The following is a 17404-nucleotide window of genomic DNA, read 5'->3' on the forward strand; positions in this document are numbered from 1 at the left end:
GGAGAGAGAGAGCGACTGCATCAACATCATCTTCATCTACAGCAGCAAAGAAGAGGAGGAGGCAGGGACGAGAGACAAAGAGAGAGAGAGAGAGAGAGAGAGAGAGAGAGAGAGAGAGACACGATCTACACCACTGCACGAGACAGGAGAGCGAGACAGAGACAGGAGAGAGAGAGAGAGACAGGACAGAGAGAGAGAGAGAGAGAGACACGATCTACACCACTGCACGAGACAGGAGAGCGAGCGAGAGAGAGACAGGAGAGAGAGAGCGAGAGACAGGGAGAGAGAGCGAGAGAGAGACAGGAGAGCGAGAGAGAGACAGGAGAGCGAGAAAGAGACAGGCCTCCTCTACCTCTAACGCCCGTATGTCTGTGATGGCCGAACACATGTTCCTGCTGCTGTGTGTGTTGTTTTAGGTGGGTGTGTTCAGTGTGTGTGTGTGTGTGTGTGTGATGGGGAACACAGAGAGCATGGAGAGTCAGCTGGCCGTGATCCGGTCCAGAGCTGCTCCGGTTCGACTGCCAATGCCCGACCCGGCGGAGCTGGAGGAGAGGTTCTCCATCGCACTGGTGAGGCTGTACACACACACACACACACACACACACACACACACACACACACACACACACCTTAGGTTTCACTAACTGTCTATGTATGACCCACATTGTCCAGATCTTGTCTTGTTTGATCTGGTCTGGTTCTAGATCTATCTCTGGTCTGTCTCTGGTCCATCTCTGGTCTGTCTCTGGTCCATCTCTGGTCTGTCTCTGGTCTATCTCTGGTCTGTCTCTGGTCTGTCTCTGGTCTATCTCTGGTCTGTCTCTGGTCTATCTCTGGTCTCTCTCTGGTCTATCTCTGGTCTGTCTCTGGTCTCTCTCTGGTCTATCTCTGGTCTGTCTCTGGTCTATCTCTGGTCTGTCTCTGGTCTGAGACTCCTGAAAGAGGAGTCACAAGAACAACCAAATGTCAGGATCTGCTCATGGACTTGGGGACAGTTGTTTCAGGTTCCTTGGGGTTAACGTTAGAGAATCCAGCTGTCTGTCTGTCATGAAGTGAATTGATTGATTAATTGAAGATTGTTTCTTTTTTCAGAACTCGATGAATCTTCCTCCTGATAAGGTTCGCCTTCTTCGTTCCTATGACAACGAGAAGAAATGGGAGCTGATCTGTGATCAGGTTTGTTACTCAATAATGAAATTATTGATCGAGTCACATCTCATTGATCATTTAGATTATTAAGTGTTGCTGGTGGGCAGGGTTTAATGTGTGATGTCATGATGTAGGAGCGGTTTCAGGTGAAGAATCCTCCGCACACGTACATCCAGAAGCTGCGAGGTTTCCTCGACCCAGCCGTCACACGCAAGGTGACCGACCGATCGACCGATCGACCCTTTGTTTGTTTGTTTGTTTTTGTAACCTGACTGTCTCGCTGCCCATCTGTCTGCAGAAGTTCCGAAGACGAGTTCAGGAGTCCACTCAGACTCTCAGAGAGCTCGAGATCTCACTTCGAACAAACCACATTGGGTACCTGTCTGTCTCTTTAAAACCTGTCTGTCTCTATACAACCTGTCTGTCTCTTTAAAACCTGTCTCTATACATAACCTGTCTGTCTCTATATAATCTGTCCGTGTCTCTAACACCTGGCTGTCTCTATATAACCTGTCTGTCTCTCTAACACCTATATAACCTGTCTCTTTAAAACCTGTCTGTCTGCGTCTCACCTGGTTGCCTCTCTCTCTCTCTCTAACACCTGTCTGTCCTCTCTGAGCATAGGTGGGTCAGAGAGTTCCTGAACGAGGAGAACCAGGGCCTGGGCGTCCTGGTCGAGTATCTGTCCTTCGCTCAGTATGCGGTCACGTGAGTTTTTTTATGTCACAGTCTGAATGTTGATGACATCATAGTGTCAGGGTCAAAGGTTAACGTTGATTATTGTGTATGGATCATTCAGGTTTGATGGCGAGCAGTCAGAGGGCGGGGGCGAAACCTCGTCCATCGACTCCCCCTGGAGTCGGTCTATAGAGGATCTCCATGGCGACTGCAGTCTCCCCTCCCCGTCGTCATCCATCCCCCGAGCAGCTCGACACTCCATCAGGTAAGTTTTTTTTGGTTTTTTTTATGCACTCGCAATCGGTCGTCTTTCAGTCTGACCTCTGACCTGTGCGTCACAGCTCTGCTCTGGTGACTCGCTCCAACACGCTGCCGAGTCGACGCACGCTAAAGAACTCTCGACTTGTCTGTAAGAAAGACGACGTCCACGTTTGTATCATGTGTCTGAGAGCCATCATGAACTACCAGGTACCCGATCAATCAACTGATCAATTAAAACATAATGATTTGAAAGGATTGATAATCGATCATTATCTTTCTCAGTACGGCTTCAACATGGTGATGTCACATCCTCACGCTGTCAATGAAATCGCCCTGAGCCTAAACAACAGAAACCCAAGGTGGGTTAGACACACACACAAACACACAGCAGTGTCTGGAGTGATAAACAGGACTCCGCCCCTCCTCATCTTCTTGCTCCTCCTCCTCAGGACCAAAGCTCTGGTTCTGGAGCTGTTGGCGGCCGTGTGTTTGGTGCGAGGAGGTCATGAGATCATCCTGTCGGCCTTCGACAACTTCAAAACCGTAAACATATTTATTTATTTATTTGCTTCAGAGGAAACGCACAGTTCATGGATTCACTGACGACTGATGATTGATGTGTTTCAGGTTTGTTCCGAGTCACTGCGCTTTGAGAAGTTAATGGAACATTTTAAAAATGAGGACGACAACATCGACTTCCTGGTTTGTTGATTGAAATCATGCGTTTGTCTTTTTGATCAATAATAGAAGCAGTATTTGTGCGTGTGTTACGATGTTTCTACAATGTTTCTACGATGTTTCTACGATGTTTCGTGTGTGCAGGTGGCCTGTATGCAGTTCATCAACATTGTGGTTCATTCAGTCGAGGACATGAACTTCAGAGTTCACCTGCAGTACGACTTCACCAAACTGAACCTGGACGAACACCTGGAGGTAAGACCATCACATCACCCACAGTCACTGTCCACTGAATACATTTATTTTGTCTCACCCGTCTCACTCTCAGCGGCTGAAGCACACAGAGAGCGACAGGCTGCAGGTCCAGATTCAAGCGTACCTTGATAACGTATTTGACGTCGGAACGCTGCTCGAAGATGCCGAGACCAAAACAGCTGCTCTGGAACGAGTGGAGGAGCTGGAGGAGAGTCTGAATACGGTGAGACAGACAGATGGAGAGAGATAGACAGATATGCATGGAGACAGACAGACATTTGTCTCACTGGCTACGCCCGTTTGTCCCCTCAGATGTCCGAACGTCTCCTGGACGTGGAAAACGAAGCAATGTTGAAAATTGTTGAACTGGAGAAACAACTGATGCAAACCAACAAAGAACTGGATCACCTGCGGGTCAGTGCTGTTACCATAGAAACCACATAGTTCTTCAACACACATACACTGTGCCTAATGTCCCCTGTCACCGGTGCAGGACGTGTACACCAACGCCAACACTCAGGTGCACACACTGCGGCGAATAGTTCGCGAGAAAGACCAGACCATCCGGCGACAGAGTCGCCTGGAACGCCAGGCTCAGGAAGCACATCAGGTGGGAGGGGCCAATGCTCCGCATCCACAGAGAGGGGAGGGTGACGGAGGCGTGGCTGAGTCCGCCTCTGCATCACCTCCACCCTGCCCCAACCTGTCCCCCAGGTAACAACACCTGTGTGTGTGTGTGTGTGTGGGTGTGTGTGTGTGTGTGTGTGCGATACAACATGAACCAATCACAGCTGACATGGGGTGAAAGGTCAGGACAGGTCACAGATAACCAACCACCTACGGTCAGTTGACACCAGTCTGGTTTCGGTGCAGTTATGTCAAACCCTGGTGTGTTTACGTTGGATGTGGACCAAACCATTTGAATCTGCTCCACTCGGTGGTCTTGCAAGTTCAGAACTGGTGTGAACTCTTTCTGCACCATTCACTGGAGGTGAAGTATTAACAGCTACAGCCTCAGGAGTGGGAGAACCTGGAGGAGAACTGCTGGCTGGGAATGAGAACAGCACACTCATCTTGTGCCTGGAAAGTTCCTGCTCTGGCAACCACCGTCACCCCAAAGCACCGCAAAACAACTCAGTCTATGCTGTTTCTCAACTGCAGTAGGATGCGGGTTAGAGTTCTGCTGACAACACTGAGGACAGCCACTGCACCATGCCCACCTTCAGAGTGCTGCTTATCACCAGAGCAGCAGAGCACATGAATCTATATTTACCTATAGTCCACATATCTGACCAATAGCTGAGCAGTATTTCTAATCACATGACTCGAGCTCACAATTGATCATGCATTTGAGATTTGCTTTGTAAACGTGAACCGGATGAAAAATTAGATCAAACTGACATCGGACCAACAAAGTTGACCCCTTGTCCCTGAGAGTGAACAGTTAACCTGAGTGAGAGGAAACCAGAGAACCTGGAGAGAACCCGGAGAGAACCCAGAATGAACCCAGAGAGAACCTGGTGAGAACCCCCACACACTGGGGAACAAGCAAACTCCACAGAAAGACTTAAACTGGAATGCAAACTTGTAACCTTCTTGCTGTGAGGCAACATTACTATCCACATGTTCCAACATGTGGCCAGATACATCCAAGTAACAATCTATTATTGATTGATTTTTTTCAGCCCTGAGACCGTAGCCTATCAAATCATGGGACCAAGTTTGGGTGAAGCTTCAAATATACAGGCTCCCCCCCCTCCCCCTCCTCCCCCACCAATGCCAGACACAGGTGAGACTGCGATTGTTCAATCACTGAACTCATGAATGAAACAGCGAACAAAGACTCTTCTTCTGTTTTGTCTTTCAAGAGTCCAATGGTCCGTACCTCACCCCTCCCCCTCCTGTTCCTCCTCCACCACCTCCTCCACCTCCTCCCCCCTGTCGCAACAGCGAGCTCTCTTCCATTCCGATGCCACCTCCCCCTCCACCTGTGGCCCCACCTCTCCCAGGGTCAGGCGGGTCACCCATGGTCATCTTTAACTCTGGACTCGCAGGTGAGACCAACATTAGTGTCACATGATCAAACTTTCAGCCAATCACAGCCTGACAAAGTTCATGTTTCTCTTCTATTTCTCACAGAGGGGGCGCTCAAGTTACTTTGTAAGTGACATTATTATATACAGTATACGTACATCAAATCGGTCTCACCTGTCTTACCTGTCTCACCTGTCGCACCTGTATCACCTGTCTCACCCTTCTCCCTGATGACTCAGCGGTGAAGATTAAGAAGCCAATCCAGACAAAGTTCCGGATGCCGGTTCTGAACTGGGTCGCTCTAAAACCGAATCAAATCAACGGAACCGTGTTCAACGATGTGGATGACGAGGCGGTCCTGCAGGTACACAACAACAGAGACACAATAAACAAATAAACAACAGCAGAGACACTATAAACCAATAAACAACAACAGTAAAAACACAACAACAGAGACACGATAAACAAATAAACAACAACAGTAAACACACAACAGAGACACGATAAACAAATAAACAACAACAGAGACACAATAAACAACAACAGTAAACACACAACAACAGAGACACGATAAACAAATAAACAACAACAGTAAACACACAACAGAGAAACGATAAACAAATAAACAACAGTAAACACACAACAAAAACTCAATAAACAAATAAACAACAACAGTAAACACACAACAACAGAGACACGATAAACAAATAAACAACAGTAAACACACAACAGAGACACAATAAACAAATAAACAACAGTAAACACACAACAACAGAGACTCAATAAACAAATAAACAACAACAGTAAACACACAACAACAGAGACACAATAAACAAATAAACAACAACAGTAAACACAACAACAGAGACTCAATAAACAAATAAACAACGGTAAACACACAACAGACACGATAAACAACAACAGAGACATAACAAACAAATAAACAACAGAAAACACAGAACAACAGACACGATAAACAAATAAACAGCAACAGTAAACACACAACAACAGACACGATAAACAAATAAACAGAGACTCAATAAACAAATAAACAACAACAGAGACACAATAAACAAATAAACAACAGAGACACAATACACAAATAAACAACAACACTAAACACACAACAGAGGCATGATAAACAAATAAACAACAGTAAACACACAACAACAAAAACTCAGTAAACAAATAAACAACAACAGTAAACACACAACAACAGAGACTCAATAAACAAATAAACAACAGTAAACACACAACAACAGAGACTTAATAAACAAATAAACAACAAAGACACAATAAACAAATAAACAAAAATAGAGACACAATGAACAAATAAACAACAGTAAACACACAACAGAGACACAACAAACAAATAAACAACAGTAAACACACAACAGAGACTTAATAAACAAATAAACAACAGAGACACAATAAACAAATAAACAAAAATAGAGACACAATGAACAAATAAACAACAGTAAACACACAACAGAGACTCAATAAACAAATCATCTACGACGATTTATGTTCAAATCACAGATGAAATGAGCAACTGAAAAAACATGAGCTGTAGACCTGTAGATAGATGATCTGTCTCTCTTTCTGATGACATGTCTCTCTCTCTCTCTGATGACCTGTCTGTCTCCCTGATGATCTGTCCGTCTTTCTGATGACCTGTCTGTCTGTCTCTGATGACCTGTCTGTCTCTCTGATGACCTGTCTGTCTCTCAGGACCTGGACATGGAGGGGTTTGAAGAACTCTTTAAGACCAAGGCTCAGGGTCCTGCACTCGACTTAACTCTTTCTCGGCAGAAACTTCCTCAGAAAGTTGCTTCTAAAGTTTCTCTGCTGGAAGCGAACCGAGCAAAGAACCTCGCCATCACATTGAGGAAGGCAGGGCAGGGGTCAGAGGTCATCTGTCGCGCCATTCAAATGTAGGTTGACCTGCAGAGGTCACAGTTTTCATTTCATCTTCTTTAGACCAATCAACCAAATAGTCTTCTTTAGTTCATCTTCGTTGTTAGCAGTAGTTTTATGGTGAATGATTCTCAGTGTCCTCTCAGTGTCTTCTCAGTGTCTCCTCTCAGTGTCCTCTCAGTGTCCCACAGCTGTGTGTATGTGTGTCTCAGGTTTGACCTGAGGACAGTGAGGGTGGACTTTGTTGAATGTCTGATGCGTTTCCTGCCAACCGAGGCGGAGGTAAAGCTGCTGCGTCAGTACGAGCGTGACAGGAAACCGTGCGAGTCTCTGAGCGACGAGGATCGTTTCATGATGCAGTTCAGTCGCATCGAGAGACTTTCACAGAGGATGAACATCATGACCTTCATGGGAAACTTCACTGACAACGTCCATATGCTAACGCCAGTAAGACACACACACACATACACTTCACCTGTGACCTCTGACCTCAGTGACCTCTGACCTCTCACTGTGTTTCCTCACAGCAACTTCATGCCATGATCGCTGCTTCAGTTTCTATCAAATCATCTCAGAAACTCAAGAAGATTCTGGAGGTCAGTGTGACACACACACGTTGGAAATTCATGACTTGAGGGGACATTGCATTGACTTACATTCATTTCCTGGAAACTTACTCTAACCTTAACCACAATTGCCTAACCCTAACCTCAACTTAACCTTAAAACATGTCTTCACCTTAAAATGGAGTACATTGTGGGGACTTTATTTTTGTCCCCACAAGGAAGACAAGTCCCCATAATGTGACTGTAAACAGTTTTAGGTCCCCACAACACAACACAACACACACACATACACACACACACACACACACACACAGTGATTGATGACATTAATGATGTTGTTGTTGTTCAGATCATCTTGGCTCTGGGAAACTACATGAACAGCAGTAAAAGAGGCGCAGTTTATGGATTCAAACTACAGAGTCTGGACTTGGTAACACACACACATACACTTGGACATTGTGATGACGATTCTTCCAACATATGCCTCAGTGTGTGTGTGTGTGTGTTTGTGTGTGCAGCTCTTAGACACCAAGACGACGGACAGGAAACAAACGTTGCTTCATTACATCGCTAACGTGGTCAGAGAGAAATATTCTTCTGCGTCTCTGTTTTATAACGAGCTTCATTATGTGGACAAGGCGGCTGCAGGTGAGTGTGTCAGCCAATCATAGTTCAGCACGTTTCAGCAACCCCACCCTTCACCTGTGTGTGTGTGTGTGTGTGTGTGTGTGTGTGTGTGAGACAGTGAGTCTGGAGAATGTTCTGTGTGACGTCAAAGAGCTTCAGCGCGGCATGGAGCTCACGTGGAGAGAGTTCAGTGTTCAACACAACGCCACGCTCAAGGATTTCATCAGCAGGAACGAATCACGACTCAGTAAACTGCAGGAGGACGCTCGCATCGCACAGGTCTCACATACACACACACACACACACACACAGTCATTTCCATGGTTACAGTCAAACTATAAAAGAGTGAAATATTCTCAGGACGCGTTTGAAGACGTTGTCAAGTTTTTTGGGGAGAGTTCAAAGACGATGCCACCGTCCGTCTTCTTTCCAATCTTTGTTCGCTTCATCAAAGCATACAGAGTGAGTACACACTCACACACAGAGTGAGTAAATGCGCTTTGACTTAAGCCCCGCCCCACTGAAGCTCTGCCCTGTTTTTCAGCTCGCTGAGGAGGAGAACGAGCAGCGACGTCGTCAGGAGCAGATGTTGTTAGAGAAACTGGAGGAGCAGCAGCAGGAGGAGGAGGCGCAGACTAAGGTGAGGCGTGACCTCTGACCTCCTGCACACACTGTCCACATGTGACAGTGACATGAGTTACATGTGTCCATGTTTGCCCCGCCCCCCCAGTCGCCGTCCCACAGAGGGAAACGTCAGCCGCAGGAACTGATCACTGAGCTGAGACGACGTCAGGGAAAAGACAGCTGCCATGTTTACGAGGGGAAGGACGGCGCCATCGAGGACATCATCACAGGTCACAAACTAACCAACCAATCAATCAACCGACTAATCAGTCAACCAAGCACATAATCAATAAATCCACCAATCAATCAACCAATCACATAATCAATAAATCAACCAACCAACCAAATAATCAATCAACCAACCAACCAACTAATCAACAATCAACCAACCAACCAAACAACCAACCAACCAACCAATCAACCAACCAACCAACCAATCAACTAAATAATCAATAATCAGTTGACAGCTGTTTTCTGCATGTCCTCTGACTGGCTGTTTTCTTTACCTACAGTTCTGAAGACTGTCCCCTTCACCGCTCGATCGGCCAAACGTAGCTCTCGCTTCTTTTGTGACCCCGCCCACTCTGAGGAACACTACTGAGAGACAACATGGACGACCACACGTCTTCTTCAGCTGGTCACGTCCATTTCTAATCTACGGGACAAATCGGCACTTTGAACTTTTGTGATCGATCGATCATCGATTGATGTGAACTGATGACATCACTTGTTTACACCGTTAGAGGTCACCTGACCTTTGACACCTGGACCTGGGTCAAAGGTCAGGTGACTTAAGGTAAGGCGGACCCAGAGATTAAGCTTTGAAAATGAAAAGAGGAATCTGTTCATCATGTCCATCAGGTGGCGCTGTTAGTGTCCCTAACCCAGAGACACGCGTTACGTCATCAGTGGACACAACAGACACGTGTTACGTCATCAGTGGACACAACAGAGACACGCATTACGTCATCAGTGGACACAACAGACACGTGTTACGTCATCAGTGGACACAACAGAGACACACTTAAAGGACAAAGACGGACAGTGACAAACCTTAAAGGACAAAGACGGACAGTGACAAACCTTAAAGGACAAAGACAGACAAAGACGGACAGTGACAAACCTTAAAGGACAAAGACTGACAGTGACAAACCTTAAAGGACAAAGACAGACAGTGACAAACCTTAAAGGACAAACCATGAAAAATAAGGACAGTCACTGATGAAGACACATGATGAACCTAAGAGACAAAAAAAGCTCTGGACCAGGAGAGACAATCCTTGACCAAGCCCCTCCCCTTCCCTAACCTTTGACCTTGGTGTCAAACAAACAGCACAAACTTTTCTACGTGAATTAATTTTATTTTGTAGGAAACATTTTAGTGACGTTCAGTGTTTGTTGTGGTGAAAGTGATGTGGACATTAAACACAGCCCGTCCTCGTGATGGTGTCTCACTGGTGTCTCACTCTAATCCATTCTCATTGGCTGTTGTTGTTTTGTTCTTTAATTTAAAATGATTAACTTTATTAGTACAGTCACTTATTGATCAGACTGTATTCCATTTCCTGTTTATCACCCTGAGAAGGAAGTGGAAGGTCGACCTTTGACCCCAAGTCCTCGCACCTGAACATAAACAGAAAGGAACATGCACAGGTGAGTGACAGTTGAGCAACAGGTGAGTGAAAGGTCATTGACAGGTGACTGACAAGTGATTGGTGGGTTAGTGACAGGTGATTGGCAGGTGAGTGACACGTGACTCTCACCCTGAAAGTGTGTCCAGCCAGTGGCTGCTGTCTGCTCTCTGATTGGTTGAGGCCAAGACAAGCTGAGGTCACATAGAGGTCAGAGTAATCTGGACCACCAAAACAACAGGAAGTGGTTTTCATCACCGGGAGAAAGACGGTCTGCAGACGCACACCTGAGGGAACACGCTAGTATTACATATACATATACTGTAAATATACACTCAATCAATACCGACCAGTATAATCAATATAATCAGTATAATGAACATAATCAGTATAATCAATATAATCAACATAATCAACATAATCAGTATAATCAACATAATCAATATAATCAGTATAATGAACATAATCAGTATAATCAATATAATCAGTATAATCACCATAATCAACATAATCAGTATAATCAATATAATCAATATAATCAATATAATCAACATAATCAGTATAATCAATATAATCAGTATAATCAACATAATCAATATAATCAACATAATCAGTATAATCAGTTTAATCAATATAATCAGTATAATGAACATAATCAGTATAATCAATATAATCAATAGTGACCAGTCACAGGGTCGATGTTAACGACTCGTCCTCCGTTGTAACACGTGACCCACAAACGACCTTCAGCATCAACCGTCATCCCATCAGGAAGCCCCTCCCCCTCCTCCATATGATACACTGTGCGACGGTTTCCTAGGCAACAAAGATAACAACAAAATATGTAACAAACTAAATGATCAAATACTACAGAAAATACACACGTGTACTGCAGTACATATATATATATATATATATATATATATATATATATATATATATATATATATATATATGTTAGTACGTACATGAGGTACAAAAACACACGTGTACTGCAGTACATAGATGTTAGTACGTACATGAGGTACAAATACACACGTGTACTGCAGTACATATATGCTAGTACGTACATGAGGTACAAAAACACACGTGAACTGCAGTACATAGATGTTAGTACGTACATGAGGTACAAATACACACGTATACTGCAGTACATAGATGTTAGTATGTACATGAGTACATGCAGTACAAATACACACGTGTACTTACCGATGTTTCCAGTATCAACATCGTAATCGAAGGCGTCGACGCTTAAAGACAAAGAGTCGATGTAAAAAAATGTCCTATGATCCAGAGACCAGTCCATTCCATTAGATATGTCCACCTGAGAGACAGACAGTTACACACAGAGACAGACAGACAGGTACACACAGAGACAGACAGATACACAGAGACAGTCAGGTGCACACAGAGACAGACAGACAGGTACACACAGAGACAGACAGACAGGTACAAACAGAGACAGAAAGACAGGTTACCTGTCTCAGGCGTTTGGTCACAGTGAAATCAGAGTTGACAGAGAACAGCGCCCCCTGGTGTCTCGTCACCTCAGCGGGTCTCGTCTCCTTCCCCATAAAACCTGAGACAACACACGTCGTCATGGTAACAGAAGCACGGGTGATCAGTCAGGTGATCAGTCTCCAGACTCACCCACCAGCAGGCGTCCGTGTGGATCCACCTTCCCGTCGTTCAGTCGGTTGTTTGGTTTGTCCTCGTCGACCTGGACCAGTGATGTCATCGTCTGAGTCGACCAATCAACAGCCACGACGCTGCGTCCTACGCCTGCCACAAGACCGCCTGAGCGGCGAGGGACCGCCACGCCCACTGTGTCCTCTGAAACCGACATGGTTGAGAGACAAGTGAGAGACAGGTGAGCAACAGAAAGACGGTTGAGAGACAGAAAGACCGGTGAGAGACAGACAGACGGGTAAGAGACAGACAGATGGGTGAGAGTAGGGGTGCAACGGATCAAAAAACTCACGGATCGGAGGGTTAGGGTTAGGGTTATTTTCGGATAATTTTTCGAAACAGCAAAAAAAGTCTGGCACAATCTTTTCGCTGAAGTGGGTGCGCGACGGCGAACCCTTGTAACGTGGTTCAAGCACTTTCAGCATGTTTTAAAGCCCTCGTTTTGCACAACCGATAGCGTTCGTGATGGCTTTAGCCCGGTCTGATTGTGCAACAAGGGGCTGCTTAAATGCCGCGGTGATAAGCGGTTGTTGAGCAGCCTTCGTTTTCACTCCTGTCAGTGAAACACCGGGCTTCAAATCGTGGCCATGCTTGATGTGTTTCCACTGTCATGTGGCTTTCTTGTGCCACAGTGCCGACACACCATCACGGTTTTAGTCCACTAACCTCTTTCCTTCGTCATTATATTTGACAGGGAAGCCAAAATGCTCCCATACAGGGGATTTAAATGACGCGGGGCGTTCAAGCTCCTCCGTTCCTCCGCTCGCCATGACCACGCTGTGTGGGGACTGAACATGCGCACAATTTTTTTTTTTCATAAATCAATCCGCGGATCACGTGTGTGCTGAACCGAAGATATTGATCCGAACGGATCACGGATCAATGATGATCCGCTGCACCACTAGGTGAGAGACAGACAGACAGGTGAGAGACAGAGAGACAGGTGAAAGACAGAGAGTTGGGTGAGAGACAGACAGATGGGGGAGGGACAGACGGGTGAGAGACAGACAGTTTGACAGACCTGTCTCCACAGACTTCATCTCATTGGTCACTGAATTCCAGCGATGGATTTTCTGCCTGGCGATGTCAACAAACAGCAGAGTCTGCTCTGACTCCTCCCACACCGGTCCTTCACCAATCAGAGCGCCCGCTTTCACCACACACTCGACCTGAAGTGACGACATGTCGGCTTCGTTTGTGTGAACCAATCAGAGCGCAGCATTCACCTGTGAAAACACACACACACACACACAGTACTGAGTACATGAGTATACTGCAATACTATTACAACTACACTTGGGGTGGAATTGACTTGACTTGACTTGACTTGACTTGACTTGACTTGACTTGACTTGACTTGACTTGACTTGACTTGACTTGACTTGACTGGATTTGTCCTGATCTGAGATGTTTGATTGCAGAGACTGGAGCAGACTCTTGGATCACAGGTGCTGCCCTCTGCTGGTTTAAATCAGACTTACGTGATAGATTCCAGTGTGTTCATGTTAATGATAAAGCCTCATTACAAACTAGAGTTACTTGTGGAGTTCCACAGGGCTCAGTGCTCGGGCCTATGAAAGTTGTTTTTTTCCAAAAACCTTGTCCATACATACGTATATTGTACCATATTTCTATGGTACATATCTAGTAAAGGCGCAGTCAAATTTCATATATTAATGTCTGCCTGTTCTTGAAATGTTTTTCCACTCCTGAAATGTGTCACTACCGTAACACAGCAACACACTGCAATAAAAACCATTACATTAATCTGTTAATACTGTGTGTCCATGCACCCTCTAAAGAATCATTTTAGTAATTTATTATGAAAGGTTTTACAACTAAATCAATTCAAATTATTTTTTAAACAAATTTCAAAGTCTATTTTCCAAGACTCATCAAAATTTAAATGCAATCTTTTTTGTAAAATGAATTACACTGATCATAGAGATCTCACGGTTAATTAGTTATTACATTGAATGTACATTTAACCAATAGTTATCATAAAATGTTATTTAATGACTCAATTCTTATTTTATTTTACAAAACACTCAGTGTTACGGTAGTGACTGCACTGTTTTGTGCTTTTTTTTCTGTTGTGACCACAGTATTTTGTTTGCAAGGTTGTATTATATCCCCTCAACCTAGGTTGACAAAAAAGGTTTTGTCCTGCAGAAGAGAGAGTAGGACAGACCCAGATGTGGCATCTCCAGCATCAACTTCTGATGCAAATTCAGCATTGTGTCAAAGAGGAACCGCTTTTGTTTCTTAATTTTGTTTCTTTATTCCCTGCTGATGCCTGACTGTTGTCATCTCGAATTAAGAGAGTCTTAACTAGGTTTAAGGTCTTGTGTTGGGCAGTTCTCTGATAGGTGAACTTTAGATGTGGGTTGTCTGCAGTCGTGTTGATCACTCTGTGGGAGCTGCCTAGTGTTTCTCTGAGCATAGAAACAAGATTGTATTTTCTGAGCAACCTGCTTGTCAGTGTGCTTCTTAATCCATGTTTCTCTTTATGATTGGCAGACTTGTGTTTTTCCTGCAAATCAAGCATGAGTGTGTTATGAAAAAGAAAGGTCTTTCTGATATGCGCAGGAACTCTGTGCTTCCATACTTCCTTCTGAGTTTTTGTTCTTGGGGAACATTTTGACTTCTCTGGCCTCACGCACGATCTATGGCACCGTTATCTATATTTTTCTTTCATCCGTTCAAGTTCTTTAATCTTCAGCTCAAGGGTCTTTATTTTTCTGTGGTCACGCATTCCAGAACGTCTCTCATTAGTCTCACTAGAAGTGCGTGGAAGGTGAGGGGGCGTGGGAGAAGACATGGGAGAAGGCGTGGCAGAGGGTGTGGGAGGTGGCGTGGTAGTCGTGCACAATCTCTCCATCTCTCTTTGACTTTTCACCAATACCCTGTGATGTTGCTGTCTTTTTTGCCATGATCTTCTGACCTTCCTTTGCTCCCTGTCAGATAAATCACTGATAGATTTGACCTTTCCTTCTTCCTTTCGTTTCTTGTTTCGTTCTCTTTCCTTCTTTAAATATTCTTCATACTTCTCTGGGTCTTCCCTTAATCTTTTTCTGTATTCTCTCACTCTCTCTGCTCCACTCTTTTTATGTTCTTTTGGCAATAATGATTATTATTATTATTATTATTATTATTATTATTATTATGTTTTAAGAGTATAATGTAATAATAATGATCAAACATTGCCGTAAATATGTGGAACATTACATGTTGTCACTACCATAATGATTATGTCACAACCGTAACGTTACAATTCGTTACGGCTGTGACATTTTTAGCTAATTCCTAGCATAACTCAAACATGCTAACAAGTAAATGGCTAGCAACAGATGTACACACAACAAAACTTAATATTTTGCTTTGAGCCCCCAAAAGTGTATTTACTTGCAGATAATATGTGTACGGTTGTGACAATTATTAATGTAACATACTGATTTTCAGACTTTGGAACACATTTACTTAAAAAGGATGAGAGGTAATCACTCACCATGCAGCCATGAGGGTAAGGGATGCAGTGTCACTTCTTGGTCAGAAATTCTGGGGTGTGACTAAAACCAGGCTCCACCCATGTGGTAAAACAACTTGTGTTACGGTTGTGACATGAAAGTGTGGGACAGCATTTTTTAAAGCATGTTTTGTAATAAAAAAAAAAAAATTCTAAATGAATCTAAATATTTTACATTCTGTTTAAAATAAAACAAACATATATTTTAAAATACACCATTGGAAAAAATTACAAAATTCTTTTAAGTATTATTTTCATGGATTGAAATTTAGGGCTTAGAGATTGGGACAACTACTTCCAAATAGAAAGTACCTAGGAAGGTAGCATAAATGATGATTTTGTATATATTTAGCTTAAGTAGTATCTAGTTACAGTCTTGTGTTTAACGAGATCATAACACAATGTTAGTAAATATTGAAGATTGATTGTTTTGTTAAATAGTTTTTTATTGTGGGACAGCAATTTGCACGAATTCGGTAGAATGGCCCAGTTATCGATCACTCATTAACTGCACGTGCGTTTCCTTGCTTCAGTGCAGGTTTGTTTACACAGTCTCATAAAGCAAAGACAAAAGTCCCAGTGGTTTGTTCATTAAAGCCGAAATTCAGTGACGTCAGTGACGAACTTCTACTTTAACATGTAAATATTTGAAAAGTTACACTTTGAATAAACGTCGCGAGATTCCACTCAAATCACTTCTTCTTTTCAACGACATTTGGTTCGAGTTCGACTCCGGACTTTAAACAGTTCGACAGGTTTCACAATAAAAGTACTACACACGCTACAGTCTCTGTAAAACTGCGTGTATTAATACACGTACGTAGTTACTTACCTTATGAAGTTAGAGGAGCGCTTCACGGAGCTCTTCCCGGAGCTGATCAGCTGACCATTACGTAGCCCCGCCCCTTCAAGTCAGCTGACTCCCCCTCAACCATACGTGTGGACTTTACCCATAATCACACACACACACACCCTTTCTCAATACTCAAGTATGCAAGGATGTACTTGCGTACTTGAGAAGTACTCGTGAGTACACACTCACAGAGTACAGAGTACACAAGTCTGATTCTTCAGTTAGAACAGCAGCTACTTCTTGTTCTACTGTTTGATTGACAGGTGTCGCCGAGTGCTTAAGCCTCATGAGCGCCACCTAGTGTTGATAAATGAACATATGAAATACTTTAAATAAATGCAGATGTTATTTTCACATTTTCAATATTTAACTTCTTTTATTAATTAATTTTATTAAAATATACAGAAAAATGTGAAAAATAGATATATTACAGCATTGTAGAGTAGTGTGTGTGTGTATATATCTATGGACATATTATATTTAAATACAGATACAATGACCGTGCGACTTTAATATAATCTAAAATTTAAAGTTAAAATAAATAAAACAATAATATACAAACTTTCAAACATTTACATTAAAAGCAAAATAACACGTAAACAACAAATCTATGGATCACACCGAGCATGTAATGACAGAGACGTCATGATGTCATCAGGACAGGCCGAGGTAACGCTGCTCTGCACGGGGCACTGTGAGCGCAGATTACATGTCATGTCATTTAGCAGACGCTTTTATCCAAAGCGACTTACAATAAGTGCATTTAAACATTTGGGTACAAATAAGAGCTAGAAGTAAGTAAGAGCTTCAAGTAAACCACACTATGAAGTGCTAGTCGTAAGTGCGATGTATAGGTTTTTTGTTTGTTTTTTTTAAACGCAGAGCGTCCGCAGAGGCGGAGCTTATCACCTCTGAC

General features: G+C 43.6%; 2 protein-coding genes across 5 annotated transcripts; one reads left to right on the forward strand and one right to left on the reverse strand.

The window, feature by feature from the left end:
• Window positions 1-283: 283 nt before the first annotated feature.
• On the forward strand, window positions 284-10233 carry fmnl2b (formin-like 2b). Its single transcript, XM_058616808.1, has 28 exons — window positions 284-569; window positions 1093-1176; window positions 1284-1364; window positions 1448-1524; window positions 1774-1857; window positions 1949-2092; window positions 2169-2295; window positions 2371-2447; window positions 2538-2631; window positions 2716-2790; window positions 2911-3021; window positions 3095-3244; window positions 3334-3435; window positions 3515-3735; window positions 4707-4810; window positions 4890-5075; window positions 5161-5181; window positions 5295-5419; window positions 6787-6989; window positions 7185-7419; window positions 7500-7568; window positions 7888-7968; window positions 8057-8186; window positions 8284-8444; window positions 8526-8627; window positions 8710-8805; window positions 8896-9019; window positions 9302-10233. Exons 1-28 carry the CDS (start codon window positions 453-455, stop codon window positions 9388-9390), a joined length of 3270 nt encoding a protein of 1089 aa, XP_058472791.1. The 5' UTR covers window positions 284-452; the 3' UTR covers window positions 9391-10233.
• Window positions 10182-16573, reverse strand: rgn (regucalcin). Of its 4 annotated transcripts, none has more exons than XM_058616832.1 (9): window positions 16468-16570; window positions 15618-15689; window positions 13131-13335; window positions 12071-12253; window positions 11899-11999; window positions 11630-11744; window positions 11105-11236; window positions 10553-10707; window positions 10182-10412 (listed from the first exon to the last, which is right to left on the reverse strand). In XM_058616832.1, exons 3-9 carry the CDS (start codon window positions 13291-13293, stop codon window positions 10362-10364), a joined length of 900 nt encoding a protein of 299 aa, XP_058472815.1. In that variant the 5' UTR covers window positions 13294-13335; window positions 15618-15689; window positions 16468-16570; the 3' UTR covers window positions 10182-10361. The 4 variants fall into 4 exon arrangements, with proteins under 4 accessions (XP_058472815.1, XP_058472824.1, XP_058472806.1 ...); XM_058616841.1 differs by having other exon boundaries at window positions 15618-15678; window positions 16468-16541; XM_058616823.1 differs by lacking the exon at window positions 15618-15689 and having other exon boundaries at window positions 16468-16573.
• Between the last annotated feature and the right edge of the window lie 831 nt (window positions 16574-17404).

The sequence above is a fragment of the Solea solea genome, chromosome 2 (assembly GCF_958295425.1).
Source record: "Solea solea chromosome 2, fSolSol10.1, whole genome shotgun sequence".
In the NCBI taxonomy this organism is placed as follows: Eukaryota; Metazoa; Chordata; class Actinopteri; order Pleuronectiformes; family Soleidae; genus Solea; species Solea solea.

What these genes read in the sequence shown, in the direction of transcription:
- rgn (XM_058616823.1), bottom strand. Translation starts at nt 13,293, where the DNA reads ATGTCGTCACTTCAGGTCGAGTGTGTGGTGAAAGCGGGCGCTCTGATT. An exon ending in TGTTGATACTGGAAACATCG is followed by an intron (nt 11,237 to 11,629) that starts GTAAGTACACGT and finishes TTTGTTGCCTAG; the next exon opens with GAAACCGTCGCACAGTGTAT. An exon ending in TGGCTGGACACACTTTCAGG is followed by an intron (nt 10,413 to 10,552) that starts GTGAGAGTCACG and finishes GTTTATGTTCAG; the next exon opens with GTGCGAGGACTTGGGGTCAA.
- fmnl2b (XM_058616808.1), top strand. Translation starts at nt 453, where the DNA reads ATGGGGAACACAGAGAGCATGGAGAGTCAGCTGGCCGTGATCCGGTCC. An exon ending in AAGAACTGGATCACCTGCGG is followed by an intron (nt 3,436 to 3,514) that starts GTCAGTGCTGTT and finishes TCACCGGTGCAG; the next exon opens with GACGTGTACACCAACGCCAA. An exon ending in GGGGGCGCTCAAGTTACTTT is followed by an intron (nt 5,182 to 5,294) that starts GTAAGTGACATT and finishes CTGATGACTCAG; the next exon opens with CGGTGAAGATTAAGAAGCCA.